The following is a 19791-nucleotide window of genomic DNA, read 5'->3' on the forward strand; positions in this document are numbered from 1 at the left end:
AAGAGAGAGACAATTTGACAGAAGGAACAGTCGTCATGATTATTGACCAGTCACTACCCAGAGCTATGTGGCCGGCTGGCCGCGTAAGCAAAGTGATCACCGGTGCCGATGGCAAGGTCCGAGCAGCTGAAGTACTCGTCCAAGGGCGCACTTACACACGTCCCGTGGCGAGGCTCATAGAACTGCCCCGACTCCCAGATACTGTCGATGATGACCATGACCCCATGACTTTGTGAGTTGACTGACCCTTACAGCGGACCTTGAGTGGTAGACAGTGCGGTTAATCTGTCTCTGCTTAGCTAATTAGGTGGGACTAATTAGGGTGCGGCTGTTGTGAAGGATCAGATTAAACCGAATATATATATTTATTTATATATATATATTTAATTGTATTTGTATATCGTTTGATATCCCCTGTATATTCCTTGTACAATATGCACTGAATATCCCTTTAGTCTACTAAACAGCCCATAATAGTTTCATTCTACCATTGGACGAGAACCTGGCGCCAGGTTGCCATACCCCTAGGTCCAAGTTCAATCGTGCCGCCCAACATGTCGTGGCAAGCCCCGGTTCCGCGCAGGAATATGTCGGGCGAAATACGAATGGTACTATTTGTTCATAGCGCATATATATATGGCGCAAGTAAAGTAGAACTTTCCTTTTTAGTCCAGTCTTTACCCTCCAACAGAGTGACAGACGCGAAGCCTCCCCACGACGCACGTGTGGTGTAGTAAGGCCTACTTGGCCCCAGAATAGGCATTGAGATATCGTGTAGATTAATAGTTGAATAGTCATAGTTTGGCACTATACCGTCGAGTTGGACGTATTCTATTAAGCTGTATGGTGCATCGTTCGGTTAGAGTTCTAAAGTTATCAGTACCCCCATCGTTCCTGACGTTATCTGGACGCTTAACCAGGCTGAGCAGACCCCTAGTGGTGCTTGCATCCGAGGAGCTCCGGGCCAGGGCGACTGGACCTGTATATTGGATTACTCTACCCGGACGACGGCGAGCCTTCCACGGCTTGGATTATGCTTTGGGTGCTTTGATTATTCCATGGATAAAGGCCAACACTGCGGAGTGTTGGAACTACCCCCCGGAGAGGACTCCAGGTGAGACGGCGCTCTACACCAGTGAGGTCGCCTCACGTCTCTCCGTTGTGGACCGGCAGCTACCGTCCACAGAGGGTCCAGCTGTATTCGTCTGCGGACCGAGGTTCTGTGGGCACCGTGTTCAAGACTTTGAATTCTCCCAAGAAACCGTCGGCCAGATGGGATACCGCCAGCGGCTTCTCTAACCCCCCCCTCCTACTGTCTTACAACCAGCGGGACCCCCCCCCCCTTAGTGTATCCAGCTATAATCATTTAAGTACCATCGCTATCGTTTCCTAAATATTCCAGGTTGTATACTTACTCCAGAAGTTAAAGTACAAGAGGTAGTGGTATTAAATACCATATCTAACAATACAGTCAGGGAATTGTACCCCTCAGTTACAATAATAATAATAATAATATATTAATATATATATAATATAATATAATAATGCAGGACCTGCTCAGAGGTCTTTAATTGGCATTGGCTATTATCCACAACACACACACACCGAAACACACACGCATGCATTGTCTGTAGGATTCGTCTCTGCGATTAACCCATCCCATCGTCCTTCCCCCCAAGGGCAGCCGGGAGCAGACAGGCATCAACGTGAGCCGCGCCAGGGGACCAATCCAAGTGCTCCTGTCCGTCTTCGTCAAGGACGCCACAGCGTTAGCGATCTGTTGTTGTGCATGTTTTTCCATTGGGTTTATCTTATCGGGGGGGAAACCCTTGCGAGCACGGGGAGAACATGCAAACTCCACACAGAAAGGCCTGGGAGATACCCCACCTGGGTACCTGGCATCATGGAAACCTGGTCCCCAAGCGGGAATCGAACCCTGGACCTTCTTGCTGTGAGGCGACAGTGTTAACCACTACACCACCGTGCCGCTATAGGGAGGTGTAGTGATTACGTCATTGCCGTTTTTCGTGTTCCACCCTCTGTCCAACGCAATGTATTTCCCCATTGCCCATTTCTAAATCGCCTCGTTTAAAACAAATAAAGCATTAACATTGGCATGGTGTACCTTTCTGTGCTTATTCATCCACAATCTATTAGCTCAACATGAAAATATTTGCAATTAATCATAAAAAAAAGCGAAATTGTATTTCAACCAAACATTTTTAAACAATAATGTTAGTGATAGAAGGGAACTAATTTTGTGCAAAAATGGAAAGCGTTTCAATTTCCATGCGGCAGAATTGTTACAATAGCCGATAATCCATTTTCCCAATGATAAATCCCTATACGGGTGGAACAACCAGTGACGTCAGACTACACCTCCCTATGGAAGTATGGATATATTTGTAACAAATAATTAAAAAAATATACAGTTAACTGGATTAGTTGTTTACACAATGTTGGATTATGTAATTGGTTTGTCATGACCCATTGTCAAAACAATAATACATTGCAGGATTTATATGAAGTTTGTTGTTAGATGGCATGCTTTGAAGCACAGCACCTCCCTCTGCTTCTAGACACGGAGGCAACTTTTATTTCTTTTTTGGATGTAAGAGTACTGTTTATCTGTATGTCGTGTATGTCATAAATGTCACTATGAATTGAAAATGGGGGACCCTGACAACAAGACAAACGTCTTTCTCTGGTCTGCATCCCCTTAACAATTGTGTGTATTGAGCCGTACTGTATTGTACCCATTCTGCAATCTGTTAATAAAGTTTTCAATCAATCAATCAATCAATCAATCAATCAATCAATCAATCAATCAATCAATCAATCAATCAATCAATCAATGCAGCATTATTGTACATACAGAGAACATACATCAAAGCTAGAGACAGGACTTTTACATCACTGTTACATTCCTGAAACAGGAAACAGGAAAGGACCACTCACACAGGTCATCTCCAGCTCTGTGAAGAGGCGGCCCGTCATGGCCATGCGCAGGGGGATGGTGAGGATGAGGATGAAGGGCAGAGCCAGGGAGGCGGGGCTGGACTTAATGATCCACAGCAACGCAAGACACATCACCTGGATGGCTGTGAACAGGTGCATTCTGCCTGTGCTGACCTGTGTGTCCCAACACAGAGACACGTTACTCTGTCTGTCTGTCTGTCTGTCTGTCTGTCTGTCTGTCTGTCTGTCTGTCTGTCTGTCTGTCTGTCTGTCTGTCTGTCTGTCTGTCTGTCTGTCTGTCTGTCTGTCTGTCTGTCTGTCTGTCTGTCTGCCTGTCTGTCTGTCTGTCTGTCTGTCTGTCTGTCTGTCTGTCTGTCTGTCTGTCTGTCTGTCTGTCTGTCTGTCTGTCTGTCTCTCTCTGTCTCACCCTGGTGGCGTAGGGTTCGTCTGGGTGGTACTTCTTGGGGATGAACAGGAGCAGGATACGGTCCCACAGCTGGATGCCATTGAGGGAAGTGATCCCCATGTAGAGGAAGATGCCGAACAGAGCGGCCATGGGGATGGTCTTGAGGACGGGTTCCATCAGGATGGACAGACCTGGAGGCGGAAGGAAGGTCAACACAAGAGGCTTGGATCTCAAAGGGATCTATCAATAGTAGATATATCAATAGTTAGTACCTTTATGAAAAAGGTGTCATGGTATTTATTAAATATCATGGTATTGTCATAATATTTATTTATTTATTTTTTGTATTTTTCACCCATCCCAATTTAGTCGTTATGCCAATTCCCTTCCTGGTCGTTGCACGCATTGCCCCACTGTCGGCCTGGGGAGGGTGTAGAACTACCACATGCCTCCTCCGATACATGTGGAGTCGCCAGCCGCTTCTTTTCACCTGACAGCGAGGAGTTTCACTGGGGGAACGTAACGCGTGGGAGGTTCACGCTATTCCCCCCAGATCCCCCCCCCCCTGCTGAACAGGCCCCCCGACCGACCAGTAGGAGTCGCAGTTTACAACGACCAGGACACACACATACCCCGCCGGCTTCCCACCCGCTAACACTGCCAATTGTGTTAGTAGGGACGACTGAACAAGCCTGAGCTACCGCTGACAGCTGGATTCGATCCCAGAGTCTCTGCGCTACCCAGCCGCACTTATTGTCATAATTTCTTGATGGTGTTAGTGACCATGATGTTACCATTGATATCATGGTTTAATTTATACCACAGTATTATATAAGTACAAAGTTGGCACCTTGGCGATACACGACTTTGTACCGTGGCAGTACCTTGGTACATTATTTATACTCTGGCTGGTTTTGATGGTAAAACTCAAATGACTATCAAACTACCAGGATAATCTTTTTTTGTACATTCTTGCGAAACCTTTAAGATAAGATCAGATCAGATATTCCTTTATTGATCCCCCTTTCCATACAACATGTGACAACACAGTGCTCTCATGATACTCACTATATTCAGTACAACTACCTCAGGTTACATGTTTACTCTTCTGTTTCCGTCCTGTACATTCACCTTATTCTGCCAATATCAATATATGTTTGAGCTAAAGTCAATTGTATCAAGTAAGTGATGGGAGTTGGTAAACAGAAGAGTCATACTGTCTCTATTTATTGTCATACTGTCTCCATTTATTGTCATACTGTCTCTATTTATTGTCATACTGTCTCTATTTACTGTCATACTGTATATTTATTGTCATACTGTCTCTATTTATTGTCATACTGTCTCTATTTATTGTCATACTGTCTCTATTTACTGTCATACTGTATATTTATTGTCATACTGTCTCTATTTATTGTCATACTGTCTCTATTTATTAGGTAGCGGTATTAGGTATTTTATAGGTAGCGGGGCTCTATTACCTTTAACATGTGCTTAAACCCGGTGTTCTCGACAACGGAGTATGGTCGCAGATCTGCTGCTATAAAAACACCTATGGCGTTTGTTATTGCTTTGGCCTGGTCTGAATTAATAGCGAGATGCTGCTTGAATGCCACGGGGAGCTGGGTTTGCACTAGGGTCTGTTTCTTCCTTGTACCAGTGATATTCACATTCGGGTGATGCCGTTTCAAATGCGTGATAAAGTTCGCAATAAAGTTGAACAATGCCGGCACGTAGCCCCTTTCGTGACTGTGATGCAAGGCTTGCATCACAGTCACGAAAGGGGCTAGCCGGCACGTAGCTTTAGTGCGATCCACCTGTCTTTGTCCATTACTGTCGTTAACTGGGAATCCGAAATGATCCCAGTTGCACTCGCCATACTAAGGCTAATATGCTATGCTGAATTACAGCTATCGTTCAGCGTGGCTGCGTGCTGTGTGGGATGAACAAACAACATCCGGTTAGTTGTGCACGTTATATTTGGGACGGGGGGATTTAAGTTCCGCAAAAAAAAGTTCCGTACCGTTGCAATCGTTCGGTGCACAGCGCGTACTGTACCGGAGGACCACATTGAGGTGGTACAGTACGGATACCGTTACACCCCTAAATCTAATGTAATGTAATGTAATGTAATCTAATCTAATATAATGTGATGTAATGTAATCTAATCTAATGTAATGTAATGTAATCTAATGTAATGCAATCTAATGTAATGTAATGTAATGTAATCTAATATAATGTGATGTAATGTAATATAATGTAATATAATGTAATGTAATCTAATGTAATGTAAATATGTAATGTATCTAATGTAATCTAAGATACAGTACCAGGCCCCGGGGGCCAGCGTGCAGTTCCACCCACCGACCAGCAGGGCCACCAGGATGCCGCTGACCCTCTGTTCCATCACCCTCTCGATGGCCGGCTTGGGCCCCTTGCTCATGACGGTGAGGGCGTTGGCGTGGGTGACGGAGCGCACCGTGGCGGCGCTGAGCCACGGCACGCCAAAGAGGGCGCCGACCCCGCCCATCCCCACCAGGACCAGCAGGTCGAAGTGGAACCCGGAGCCCTTCACCATCTTCCTCTCAGGCTTGCTGACGATGAGCCTGGGGTCACATGGTGGGTCACATGGTCACATGGTAGGTCACATGGTAGGTCACATGGGAGGTCACATGGTAGGTCACATGGTAGATCACATGGTAGATCACATGGCGGGTTACATGGTCACATGGTAGGTCACATGCTAGGTTGCATGGTCACATGGTAGGTCACATGGTGGGTCACATGGTAGGTCACATGGTAGGTCACATGGTGGGTCACATGGTCACATGGTAGGACACATGGTAGGTCACATGGTAGGTCACATGGTGGGTCACATGGTGGGTCACATGCTAGGTCACATGGTCACATGGTAGGACACATGGTAGGTCACATGGTAGGTCACATGGTAGGACACATGGTAGGTCACATGGTCACATGGTAGGTCATATGGTAGATCACATGGTAGGTCACATGGTAGGCTGGACACAGTCGGTCCAACCGGTACAGCACGTTCAGCCACAGACTCATCCCCCCCTGACACACCACAAACCCCCTCATCTAGTCCTTCCTGCCAGTAGCCATCAGGGTCAGTGGCGTAGCGGAGGCCCCCGCGCGTGTAGCTTATTGCCAGCGGAAGAGTGCAAGAATGCTTCCGCATTCGTCACCGCACGCCAGTACGGTAATGCGCCTTTCCTTTCGCCCCGCTCAGACAAATGCATGTAGTACATTGCAACACAACGCAGCATTTCCGCGTACATTGCAACGAATCACTTGGAGTTTGAAAGTGATATCAGAAGAAACTACTCAACCTCGGCTGTCTTGGACCGAAAAACTCAACAGCTCCGACAAATGACTATTCTCACATTATTATCCAGAAGCTCCGCCACGGAGGAACCACCTCCAGCCTCGTCTACAGGTTCAGAAGCGCTTTGTGGAGAATAATATATATAAAAAAAATAATAAATAAAAACATCTGCCAGGATTAAAACCCGAGGAGGGAGAAACACGGGATCTGTAGCCGCGGCGCTCTGGATTACGGTGGAGAATAATAAAGAACCGCGCCGGTGCTCCGTGTTGTTGACGCTGCTCTCAGTCCGGGGACACGACGATGAGATGACCGCAGAGGACGGGGAGGGAGCGGGGAGGAGGCGGGGGAACAACACGGCTTTTTGGATTCAAGTTGTCGTGTCCCCGGACTGAGAGCAGCGTCAACAACACGGAGCACCGGCGCGGTTCTTTATTAGTCTCCACCGTAATCCAGAGAGAGCGCCGCGCTTCTGAACCTGTAGACGAGGCTGGAGGTGGTTCCTCCGTGGCGGAGCTTCTGGATAATAATGTGAGAATAGTCATTTGTCGGAGCTGTTGAGTTTTTCGGTCCAAGACAGCCGAGGTTGAGTAGTTTCTTCTGATATCACTTTCAAACTCCAAGTGATTCGTTGCAATGTACGCGGAAATGCTGCGTTGTGTTGCAATGTACTACATGCATTTGTCTGAGCGGGGCGAAAGGAAAGGCGCATTACCGTACTGGCGTGCGGTGACGAATGCGGAAGCATTCTTGCACTCTTCCGCTGGCAATAAGCTACACGCGGCCCCGGAGCCCTGGAGCTTAGGAGGCCCCACCCCCACTGTAGGCTATCCTCTTAGATTTCGTAACGGGAACAGGGTGCAGAGGGCGGGCCCCCCGCTACGCCACTGGTCAGGATGTCTTTTTGAAAGGCGGGGCCCCCTCCCTTCTATGTTGCTAGGCACCCCATCATGTGTACCCAGGGGCGTAGCTGGGGGGGGGGGGGGGGTAGCTTAGGATGATTCCAAGGGCCCAGCACTGGGGGGGGGGGGGCCCAATTTTTTATTTTTATTTTTTTATTTATTTTTTTACTAGACATCACTCAGGTGTATTATTGATGCTCTCATTGATACTATGTTTGTTTCTGAAGTGTGTGTGTGTGTGTGTGTGTGTGTGTGTGTGTGTGTGTGTGTGTGTGTGTGTGTGTGTGTGTGTGTGTGTGTGTGTGTGTGTGTGTGTGTGTGTGTGTGTGTGTGTGTGTGTGTGTGTGTGTGTGTGTGTGTGTGTGTGTGAGATATATAGAGAGAGAGGGGGGGCTTTGGTAGACTATTGCATTGGTCCATTCATTGAAGATGAACGCAATGCGACATCCTTTACTAGGCTCACCACCAACAGTGCAGGTGCTGAACTGCTTATCCGAATATATAGGTAAAAACCATATTATGCGTTTTCATCAATAAAAAAATTGCCAAAAAGAATTTCGCTTGCGCGCTTACGCACGCTCGCATTCACTGGGGGCCTACAAATACATTCTTTCATGGGGCCCAGAATCTGGAGCTACACCCCTGTGTGTACCATTCTAATAATGATTTGCTCACGTGCGATAGGGCTAGCCGGCTGATAACTAATGTTCATTAGCAGGCTGGGCAGCGTTCAAAACAAAGCGGGAAGCATTGCTAATCTAACGTTCATTAGTTGCGTTACCGGTAAAAATGAAAAATGAAGCGCAAATACCCAAGCGGTGCTCAGAAAAACAAGATGAGTGCGAAAGCCGAACAGGAGAGGGCAAAGCTACCAAAAATAACATCATTGTTCGTTCCAGCAGGCAGCAAAGGTAGACTGACTCTAATGTTACTGCAGATGCATCGGCAGTAAGCTCGTAGTGCTTGCTCAACATGGCAAACACGCGGTGTATGAAATAAAAACACCAGTTCAGTAAGTAATTCAAACTTTATCTTTACTCATGACTGATGGCACCACACATGTGAACAGCCAATGGAAATGCTGCTCACGTGGACTGGGAGAACCTATGGAAAAGTGCAGTGGTCCGCAACCACCGGGCAGCGTTAGCTAAACTAACGTTAGCCAAAATGAGTAAAAAAATTAAAATACGTCTTTGGATAGCTTCTTTGCAAAGGTGAAAATACCAACTGAGGAGCCAGAAGAGGAGCCTACGACCTCCAAGACAACGAAAGCTTCTTTTAATAAATAATACCAGGAGTCATACTTAAAATACGGGTTTATCACAACAGGTGCCAACCAATGTTCCCTCTAATTATTTTTTGGTCTGAGCAAACACTCAAACCTCCTGAGCAGACATCAGCAACTACTGAGCAACATACGTCACCTGCCGATTAACCGGTTAGTTGATAAGCGGCGGTTTGTAAAAAATCTGAGAAGTTAATTTCCCTTAATGTTTAACATAAAAATATATACATTTTGCTGATACACAGAGAAATAATACAAAAAGGCATATTATATTCCTTAATCAAATATTTATTTGACCATTGATTGACGATACAGAGCATAGTCCTTACTTTGGCGGCGGCTGTGTGAGTCGTGTCACTAACTTTTGTCTTTTTAGGAGGCTGACTAGTCATTATTTTATTAAGTGAATTATAATGCGACTTCAAGGGTGACCATATTGTGATTTTTTTAAAAGAGGACACTCTGCCTTCAGCCTCAAGATACTTAATCAAAGTTTACTCAAAGATGCCTTATCATTATAATATATTTAAAGTATACCTCCTCTGTATGGATATACAATTATTGTTTATATTATTTTATATAACAAAATAATATCTCTCTATAACCAAAGTTACTCAACATGCTGTATTATGCCTAAAGTAATCTATCTGACAAATCTCAAGAAAATAACTAAATCAACCTATGACAAAATAATATATATTTTCAAGTCTTACTGGACAAAATAAATAACAAGAAAAATATGATGTAATGTTCTCAATAATACCTCTTCTGTATTAGAAAATCCAGCTTTAAAAAATATATCTTTATCTTTTCAATGTAATGTAAATTATAAAACAGTAACTGTTACAAAGGGTCAGATTAATATATGTATTTATTGATTGATATATATTGCATAATATTTGTATATCGTTTGATATCCCTTGTATATTACTTGTACATATACACGGAATATCCCTTTAGCCTACTATAGCCCATAATATTTCGTTCTCCTATTGGATGGCGTGCCACCAGCGCCAGTGCCGTGCCCCTAGAGCCGACTTGACAGCTACCGCCATGACTTGTCTCAACATGCCCGCTTCTGCCCAGGGCTACGAGACAGTGAGCAGGCTGGCACTTGATTATTCCCTGTACATATAAATATGGCGTAGGTGAATACTGAGTTAGTTCCTTTCAGTTCGAGTTGGAGTTCAGTCTTGTTCAGTTACCCAAGTGACGTCTCACCCACTATGCAACGTGCGGCAGAGTAGGGCTCGTATTGCCCCAAAATAGAGTCGTGTTATCCTACTACGTTTGTTCAACGTATCGTTCGCTATTTATTAGTAAGCCTTCATTACGAGTCAAAGACCACGTGAAGTGAGTAATTGTGCGTCTACATAGAGCACTTATTGCCGCGTGCTAATAGGATAGTAACGTCAAGTTCAACCGTGGACCACCGCGCACCGGAGGATCTCCCCGGCGCCAGCAGAGCCACTTTCCGGCAGGATTATTATTATTATTCTTCATTGCTTTGACTGTGGCTGCTGGAGCAGAGAACCGTCTACCCCGCTGCTGTGTGGGATCTACCGTGAGGACATCATTCGAGCCCGTCTCAAGGAGAGACTCCACGGCTTCACCTGTGCGGCGCGCACCCTGGGATTACAGCTGCCGTTTTCATCCGCTGCTCCAGGGAGTAAGATCGCCCCCCGAGCAGGGCTTGTTGAAGTCCCCGTGGACCCATTGACTTTGCATAGAGCATTGCCTCCCTCTGCTGGCTTACAACCGGTAGTAAACCCCCTTCCCAGAGTACCATAGATATAATTCTTAATATTCATTATTGACTTGCCTACGCACATTCTTTGCCTTATAAGCGCATCTAAGTAATGTAATATAATACCTTTGCTGTAATAAATATTCTAAACGAGTACTTGTGTGGAAACCGTTTCATTGTGGAAGTGTTCTCATCTGATATACTTGTGTACGGTATGGCCAGTAATGTACATAAGACGGTAGTGGTTTAATGATACCATACTTGATTAATACAGTCAGGGAATTGTACCCCTCAGTTACAATTGGTCCTTCGAGCCGGAGAATAACTAGCGTAATATTAATATAATATTAATATTGACATGGCCGATGACGAACACTCCACAAACGGTTCCCCTAAGCTAGATCGCCCGCAGCGCAGACGGCAGCCACCTCCCTATCTAGAGGCATACGCTGTCAGTCCAATACCTAGCTTTAAAGGGAAATTAAATACGGATAAAATAACTAAAGCGGATAGTAAAATTATGTCCGACCCTATCAACCAGGCTACCCCGCCAACAGAGGCCCTAGCGGGTTCTAATGTAACTGACCAAGCTCACGGTGGGGACCAGGAGGGAACTGACACGACTTTATCCCCAGACAACGTCGACAAGGTAGTCCCCGGAGAGCTCCAGGATAAAGAAAGCCCTCCCGGGATGGAACCCGACCCACCACAAGAAGAGACGCGCACCCAGGAGATGGATCTCCTCGGTACGCAACAGGAGAACGGATCTCCAACAAGTACTGCCGGGAGCCGATCGCCCCGAACGGCGTCTTCCCCCAGCGAGGCGGACAAGATGCTGGCGCGAGCACTCATCGCCACCCTGGCAGCCTCCACCGAACGCGATCGACTTCAAGCGCAACAGACGCGCGAGCGCGAACATTTTGCAGGCGAGTGAGAGCGCTTCCAGGCGCAACAAAGGGGTGAAGACGACCGCATAAGACTGGAGACCAGACGCCTCCAGACAGAAGAGAACATTGAGAGAAGCCGCGCCGATGCACAGCACGCCGCCGCCAATGCACAGCACGCCGCCGCCAATGCACAGCGCGACGTCGCAAATGCACAGCTCCACGCCGCCCATGCCAGCGCCAATGCCCAGCGCGACGCCGCCAACGCACAGCGCGACGCCGCCCAGGCCAGCGCCAATGCGCAGCGCGACGCCGCCAATGCCCAGCGCGAAGCAGCGCGCGACGCAGCCCATGCCCAGCGCGAGGCAGAGCGCGACCGGCTGCAGGCGGAGCTGATGGACAAACTGGTTGCCATGGCGACACCCCCTCACTCCGCACGGAGCTCTCAGAGATCATCAAGACATCAAGACATTTCCAACGTAATCAAGCATTGAACATGAACGGGGGGGGGGGGGTGACCTTCGTCGATGCATCCTTTATAACCACTTGCCTTGGCCGAGTAGTTAGACCCCGCCTGCACGCCGCAGCTCGGCCCTGATCCAAATGGAGTGCAATAGCGGCCACAAGGCATTAGGCGGCGGTATTGGACGTTTGCGATCTCAGACCCATTCCCAATGATAATCAGGCTGGATGGATGAATTATTAATGGGAATAGCGAATAAAAGAAATAACGACTAAAACCCGACTTTTCTCGGGTTTGGCGCTCAAGCGATGGCGAGTTAACCCGACTTATGTCGGGTCTGGCGTCCATTGTCTTAATAATAAACACTGTTAGGACAATCTGACTCTTAATAATAAACACTGGACTCTGGTGCAGTGTGTTACTACGGTTTGGACCATGTTTACAATTATTACTATTACTACTGTCTGATTGAATCCTGCGACTCACTACTGTTCACTACTACTACTGTTATCACTATCATCATTATTACTTACACTTTGTTCTATTATTCTATTATCTACACTCAGTATGTACCGTACCTGTCCTACCTGTACCCCCACATGCTGCTATGACACGTGCGTTATGAATGAAGGGGGTCAGTGAAGGAACACTGCAGAGAAGAGTGTTCTGTTCCCTCACATGGTCATCTGAGACTCGAGGAAGATGAGGATGAAGATGAGGAGACTGTTCTGTTCACTCACGTGGTGATCTGAGACTCGAGGAAGATGAGGATGAAGACGAGGAGACTGTTCTGTTCACTCACGTGGTGATCTGAGACTCGAGAAAGATGAGGATGAAGACGAGGAGACTGTTCTGTTCACTCACGTGGTGATCTGAGACTCGAGGAAGATGAGAATGAAGACGAGGAGACTGTTCTGTTCACTCACGTGGTGATCTGAGACTCGAGGAAGATGAGGATGAAGACGAGGACAGCCGGGACGCAGCAGGCGAACATCAGCCAGACGGGGAACGGCTTGTGCTCTCCGAGGGGGTTGATGATCCAGCCTCTCTGCTCCGGGTTGGACACCGTCAGGCCCTTGGGAACCACCAGTTTCTGTCCAGAGAGAAACGGTAAATAAATGGCAAATGGATGCATGTAGTAAATGGTAAATGGTGCATTTATATAGCAGCTTTTAACATTTATATAGCAGCTTTTAACATTTATATAGCAGCTTTTAACATTTATATAGCAGCTTTTAATATTTATATAGCAGCTTAACATTTATATAGCAGCCTCAATCAAGCAATCAAACGTTGAAATGTATAAAAACAGCTATATATATCCATGGGATATCACTGTGCCCTTTATGTGCACCTTACAAAAGCACTGGACAAAAGTGTACGTTCACAATAATAAAACAAATGGTCTATTGGCTGAGCAGCCTGGCATTCGTGTGACATCATGTCCGGGAATCAACCAGGAAATGGCTAATGGCTAATAGTTGTTATCGTCGTAGGAACATTTATAATAATCACAAGATACATTCATTACTGGATCTAACTAAATGGATTTATTGAGACACATTTATGGAAAGTTTAAGACCGGACCACAAAGCTTCTGAAAGGGTTAGAATTAGGGATGCTCGATATTGGCTTTTTTACCGATACCGATATTCCGATATTGTCCAACTCTTAATTTCCGATACCGATATCAACCGATATCAACCGATACCGATATATGCAGGGTTTCCCCCCCAAAAAAACTGAATAATTTCAGGTAACTAATAATTTCACTGGATATATATATAACAAATATTGTTATTGTTTTTTTCTTTTTTTTAAACCGATACCGATATTTTCCGATATCACATTTTACTGCCGATATCGGCCGATAATATCGGTCGGCCGATAATATCGGACATCCCTAGTTAGAATGGCACGCGACAGCGATGGTCTACCGACAGCAAATCAAAGTGAGTCTCTCAGCCTCTGTGTTATGATATTATGATTTGAAAATGTAATGGTAGTGCTAATTACACCCGCCCTCAGAGGGTTAAGAAGATTTTGACATTGTTATGTCCAGCGACTCCACAATGCAGCCTGTTGCCAACTCTGTCAGCTAAACAGGAAATGTCTTCTGTAACATTAGCTACGATTTGTTTTGTGAGTGAATGTTTTCTTTATGAAGCTTGTCACTGTCTGAACGAGCAGCAAGCTGGAAATAGGCTACTTCTGTCATGTGCTGTGTGCCTCGGGCTAGCTACAGTTGGCAGGCAGCTGCTTGCTAGCAGGAAGTGTGTATTCCTGTTTCCACATAAGATTGCTCTGCATGACCATATTCAACTCTAGCCAGTGCTACAGTCGTTTCTTTCCGTGGATAACGATATTAGAACTTGTTTGGCTTGTTAATGGTATGCTGTGTTCTTTATGGGTGTTCTAGCAGCAGTGTCTCACACCCACGGTGGTGTTGGATTGTGCACTTGGTCTACGATTCTATGTGCGCGCACGCGCGCGTGTTGGCCGCTGTTCATTTCCTAATGCTGAAATGTGTGCGTTTGACTCCATCCAAATCCGTATAGCAACAAGTGATGTAGGCTATGGCTATTGCATAAGGTTTATCTTAGGCGTGGGGCATTCAACTGTTTTGAGCACCCATCGGCAGAAATATCGGCGCCTATGCTCACAGCTACAGTATTTTGTAAATCTACAGATACTTTCTGTGGTGATTTGGATTGTGGTTGTTTGTTCCTGCTTGTTGACGTAAACTTTTTGTATGCATTTGATTTGTTCATTCTAAATTAACGGAATGAATTGTGCTTGCATTGATGTATAACGCTAAACATTTAGTATCGTGCATTTTCAATTATGTAGCCTATTAGCCCAGAATCATTGAATGTCGTTTTTCTCTTAATTGTTATTGTTTGTTGCATTCATTAGCACCTGCTATAAACAATCCAGCCCCCTCGTAGCTCCCCCAATCACAATCCAGCCCCTCGTAGCTCCCTCCCCTCGTAGCTCCCCCAATCACAATCCAGCCCCCTCGTAGCTCCCCCAATCACAATCCAGCCCCCTCGTAGCTCCCCCAATCACAAGTCTCTGGCGCCGCTGCTGTTACCAGGGCCCAGTAGTTCAAAGCTTTTAATCTCAATCAGATCCGATCAGATTTTGAAATCCCATTTTTTGTGATCCAGGATCAGACAACTCGGCCAGATTTTGTCTCTGTATTTCAAAGCAATTCAGGATAGGATCACCCTGATCCAGATTCAGACTTTTCAAGATTACTAGATCCTAACTGCCCTACCTAACTGTCCTACCTAACTGCCCTACCTAACTCTACTTAAGGGTGTACCACAAGGTTCCGTACCGGGACCTCTACTGTTCTCATTATGTAAATGATCTTTGTATCAACCTGTCTAATGCTGCTTACCATTTATATGCTGATGACACAGTAATGTATTGCTCATCTCCCAGTGTTGTGCAAACGATGGAGTTCTTGCAATCTGCCTTTGACATTGTTCAGTCACATCTTACCCAGCTTAAGCTAGTGTTAAATGCTGGCAAATCAAAGTTTATGCTCTTCTCAAATGGGAAGAGACTCCCAGCTGATCTTCCCACACTTGTTACTGCTGGAGGGACTGACATCGAAAGGGTTGCTTCCTACAAATATCTAGGCATTACAATGAACGAGAACCTTACGTTTAAATCTCACATAGACAAACTTGTGTCAAAGCTGAAGCTTAAACTTGGCTTCTTTTTCAGAAACAGGTCCTGTTTTTCACTTAAAGTGAGAAGTCACCTGATCTCGACCACCTTCTTACCACTACTCGATTATGGTGACTTACTCTACATGTATGCACCTGATCAGTACCTTAGAAAGCTTGATACTGTGTACCATTCTGCCATGCGCTTTGTCACGGGATGTGGAAATCGAGTGCACCATTGCACCCTATATACCATTGCAAGTTACCCATCTATACAAATACAGCGATTTTCTCGATGGCTCTCTCTTGTGCACAAAGCTCTGCTTAAACTGGTTCCCTCGTACCTAAGTGTGCTTCTGTGCACAAAGCAATATAAGTATGCCCTTCGTTCTCAAGCTGCTCTAACACTGGAAGTTCCCCATATGAGAACTGAATTGGGAAAAAGGGCTTTTAAATATGCTGCTCCTTCATCCTGGAACAAGATACAGGAGGACCTAAAATTACCAGGGCTGGTCGCCTGAATACTTTGGGCAGCCGAAGAGTGTTTCCGCGTCTCTGATTGGCCAGGTCATTTCTGGTCATGTGACATGTACGCCCAATCGTGGGACCGCAAGTTTCTACACTGGTTAAGCTTAGGTGCTCGTTCGAAGTTGGTTAAGGTTAGAGTTTGTCTTAGAGCATGGCGATAGAACGCCTGCCCTGATTCCGACGGTTAAGCTTAGGCACTCTTTCGAAGTTGGTTAAGGTTAGAGTTTGTCTTAGAGCATGGCGATAGAACGCCAGGTAGTTTTTTTTCTTTTTTTTTTTTTTCTTATTTCCGGGCTGTTAGACCCGGAAATAGGCGCAGAACTTGCTGTCCCACGATTGGCGCACATGTCACATGACCTGGCCAATCAGGAACTTTCTGCTGCCTTGCTTGGCCAGATCGCTCTTGAAAAAGAGATTTTAATCTCAATGATGCTTATCTGGTTAAATAAAGGATTTGATTGATTGATTGAACTGCCCTAACTCCCACAGGGACTGATGGTTAACTTCTACCACTGCGCAGTAGAGAGTGTGCTCACCTACGGACTACTGGTGTGGTTCTCCAGCTGCACCAGGGCAGAGAAGGAGGCCCTCCACAGAGTGGTCAAGGCTGCGAGGAGGATCACTGGAGCTAGCCTTCCAGATATCTCCACAGTCTTCACCTCCCGCTGCCTACATTGTGTGAATAACATCCTACAGGACCAGTTTCACCCAGCACACCATCTTTTCCAACTGCTGCCCTCTGGTCGAAGGTACAGATCCATCCAGTCCGGTACTAGCAGACTGACGAACCCCCCCCCCCCCCCCCTCGCACCCCATCCCCAACCCCCGGTGAAATAACTCCCACTTCTACATTACTACATTACAACAATAACTGTGAACCGGACTTGCATTTGCTGCACTATACACTATACAATACACTATTCCATCCATTGCAAGCCAACGCCCCCCCCCCCCCCCCCCCTCCTCCATCCATTAACTCAACTGGACTGTCACTGTACTATTTATTGCACTAGCACTACTGCACTTGGGACATTGATATTATTATTATTATGTATATGCTATATCCAGTATGTTTGTATACCAGTGGTGATGCTCTAAACCCAATTTCATTGTACCAACAATGACAATAAAGATTCTATTCTATTCTATTCTATTCTACCTGACTGTTCTACCTAACTGCCCTACCTTGAGACTAGCAGACACAGAGCTGAGGCGTGTGAATGAATGAATGAATTAATGAATGAATGAATGAATGAATGAATGAAAACTTTATTTAACAGATTGCAGAATGGGTACAATACAGTACGGCTCAATACACACAATTGTTAAGGGGATGCAGACCAGAGAAAGACGTTTGTCTTGTTTACATCAGGGTCCCCCATTTTCAATTCATATTGACATTTATGACATACACAACATACATGACATTTATGGCATAGGGACATACAGGTATTTTGTACTGACACATTTGTGACATAAACGGTATTCAAATATACAGTACTGTTACCCATAGATCCTGACAGAGTATATACATATGATGGGGAGGGGACTGTACATTAGGAGGGGGTGGGTGGGTGGGAGAAAGATATACATACGGTGGGGAGAGAATATATACATGCGGTGGGGAGGAGACTGTCTATTAGGAGGGGGTGGGGGGTTTGGACATTTACGGTGGCCAGTTTTGAATTGCAGCCTCCCGTAGGTGCTCTTTGAGAGCGGTTTTGAATGTGGGTAGGGATTCACATTCCTTTACAGCTTTGGGTAGGGCGTTCCACATTGATGTGGCATAATTGCGAAACTTGTTTAGTCCCTTGTTTGAGCCAAATCTGGGTTTAACATGATTTGTTGAGCTTCCTCTGGTGTTGTGGTTGTGGTATTTACTGACCTTTGGGAAGTATTTTGACATGTACATGGGTACCTTAGTCGTATAGTGTATCTTGTAGACCAGGCCCATTGCAAGTTGCTGTACTCTGTCGTCTACTCTAAGCCATCCTAGGTTGTCAAAGTGGGCAGGGGTGAGGTGGGTTCTAGGGGTAAGGTCAAGAAGTAGTCTGACCAGTTTGTTTTGTGATGTTTGTAATCTTGTTTTTAGCGCGTTTAAGGTGCTTTGGTACCATGAGGTGCAAGCATAGTCGTAGTACCCTTGAATGAGTGCTCCTGCCAGAGTCTTCAGGGTATTCTTGTTTACCAGAGAGGAGATCCGGTACAAGAATCTAGTTCGTTTGTTGACTTTTTTTATTACATTGGATGCCATTTTGTCACAGGAAAGATTTGCCTCTAGGATAGAACCCAGGTAGGTAATTTCATCTTTCCTTGTGACAATATTGTCACCTACTGTAACTGAGAAGCCGTCGGTCTTGCTGAGTTTGTTATTTGGACCGAAGAGAATGGACTCTGTTTTGCCCATGTGTAATGATTTGTTTGTTTGTGTAATGATTTGTTTGTTATCAGCGAGCCATATGCAGATTTTGCCTAGTTCCGAGCTGAGGGTTTTTTCAACTTGCAACTTGTTCTTGTCAGAGACGAGCAGGGCTGAGTCGTCCGCAAACAGGAACAAGTTGCAGTCACAGGCTGACGACATGTCATTTGCATAAATTAGGAACAGTAGCGGTCCTAGTATGCTTCCTTGTGGAACACCACAGCTCACTGTGAGGGGGGGGATAGAGTACCGTTTACCTCCACCATCTGTTCTCTCCCCTCCAGGTAGGATTGCATCCAGCTCACTGATAAACTATCAAAACCAATTGCTTTTAGCTTGTCAATCAGAATGGAGTGATTGACAGTGTCGAAGGCCTTTTGTAGGTCCAGCATGACCATGCCGCAGTATTTGCCCACGTCCACCTCTTGTTTGATGTGGTCGTTCAAATAGAGAAAGCATGTGTCAGTGGAGTGGGACGTTCTGAAGCCAGATTGGAATTCGTAGATTCGATTTTTTTCCGCCAGGTACTTTTCGACCTGTTCATAGACTATTTTCTCCATGACTTTCGAGATGGAGATAAGAATAGAAACAGGGCGGTAGTTGCCTGGGTCTAATTTGCTGCCCTTTTTGTGCAGAGGGGTCACTCTCACAATTTTGAAGTCCTTGGGGACGTGTCCCTGTTTTATGGAGAGGTTTATCATGTGTGTGATGACTGGGGTGATGGCGGCTGCTGAGTCTCTGAGGAATTTGGAGGGGATGTTGTCATGGCCAGTGGCCTTGTTAGGTTGGAGGGCGCTCAATTTTTTTAGTAACTCATCGGTTGTTACCATTTCTAGTTTGAAGTCGTCTTTGCGGACCCCTAGGTTTTTGTAGTATGCTACTATGTGTTCTACCCCATAATTCCCTGAGTGGGAGGGTAGTTTGTTTACCAGTGTTGTGGCTATGTTTGTGAAGAAGATGTTTAAGTAATTGGCTACATCCAGCTTGTCTGTGATGAGCGTGTTGTCCGTCTTTATGTTTATGTTTGAGAATCTGGTTTTAAGTTTTTTACTGCAGCCTAGTTGATTATTGAGTAATTTCCAAAGTTCATGTGGTTTGTTTTTGTTTTCCTCAGTTTTGTCATTGATGAAATATCTTTTTGCTGTTTTGATCATGGTGTTTACGTCTTTTCTT

The 19791-nt window shown here is 45.6% G+C and overlaps 1 protein-coding gene across 1 annotated transcript in view; it reads right to left on the minus strand.

The window, feature by feature from the left end:
• LOC311236059 (band 3 anion exchange protein-like) overlaps nt 1-19791 on the minus strand; it is a 129932-nt gene that overhangs the window by 25376 nt on the left and 84765 nt on the right. The window contains exons 14-17 of the mRNA XM_084323649.1: nt 12918-13084; nt 5729-5970; nt 3386-3555; nt 2959-3132 (exon numbers count right to left, since the gene is read on the minus strand). Of these exons, the coding sequence (XP_084179775.1) occupies nt 2959-3132; nt 3386-3555; nt 5729-5970; nt 12918-13084 (753 nt within the window). The remainder of the gene's footprint in view (nt 1-2958; nt 3133-3385; nt 3556-5728; nt 5971-12917; nt 13085-19791) is intronic.

This window comes from Notolepis coatsorum (genome assembly GCF_963971535.1).
Source record: "Notolepis coatsorum genome assembly, chromosome: 10".
Taxonomy (NCBI): domain Eukaryota; kingdom Metazoa; phylum Chordata; class Actinopteri; order Aulopiformes; family Paralepididae; genus Notolepis; species Notolepis coatsorum.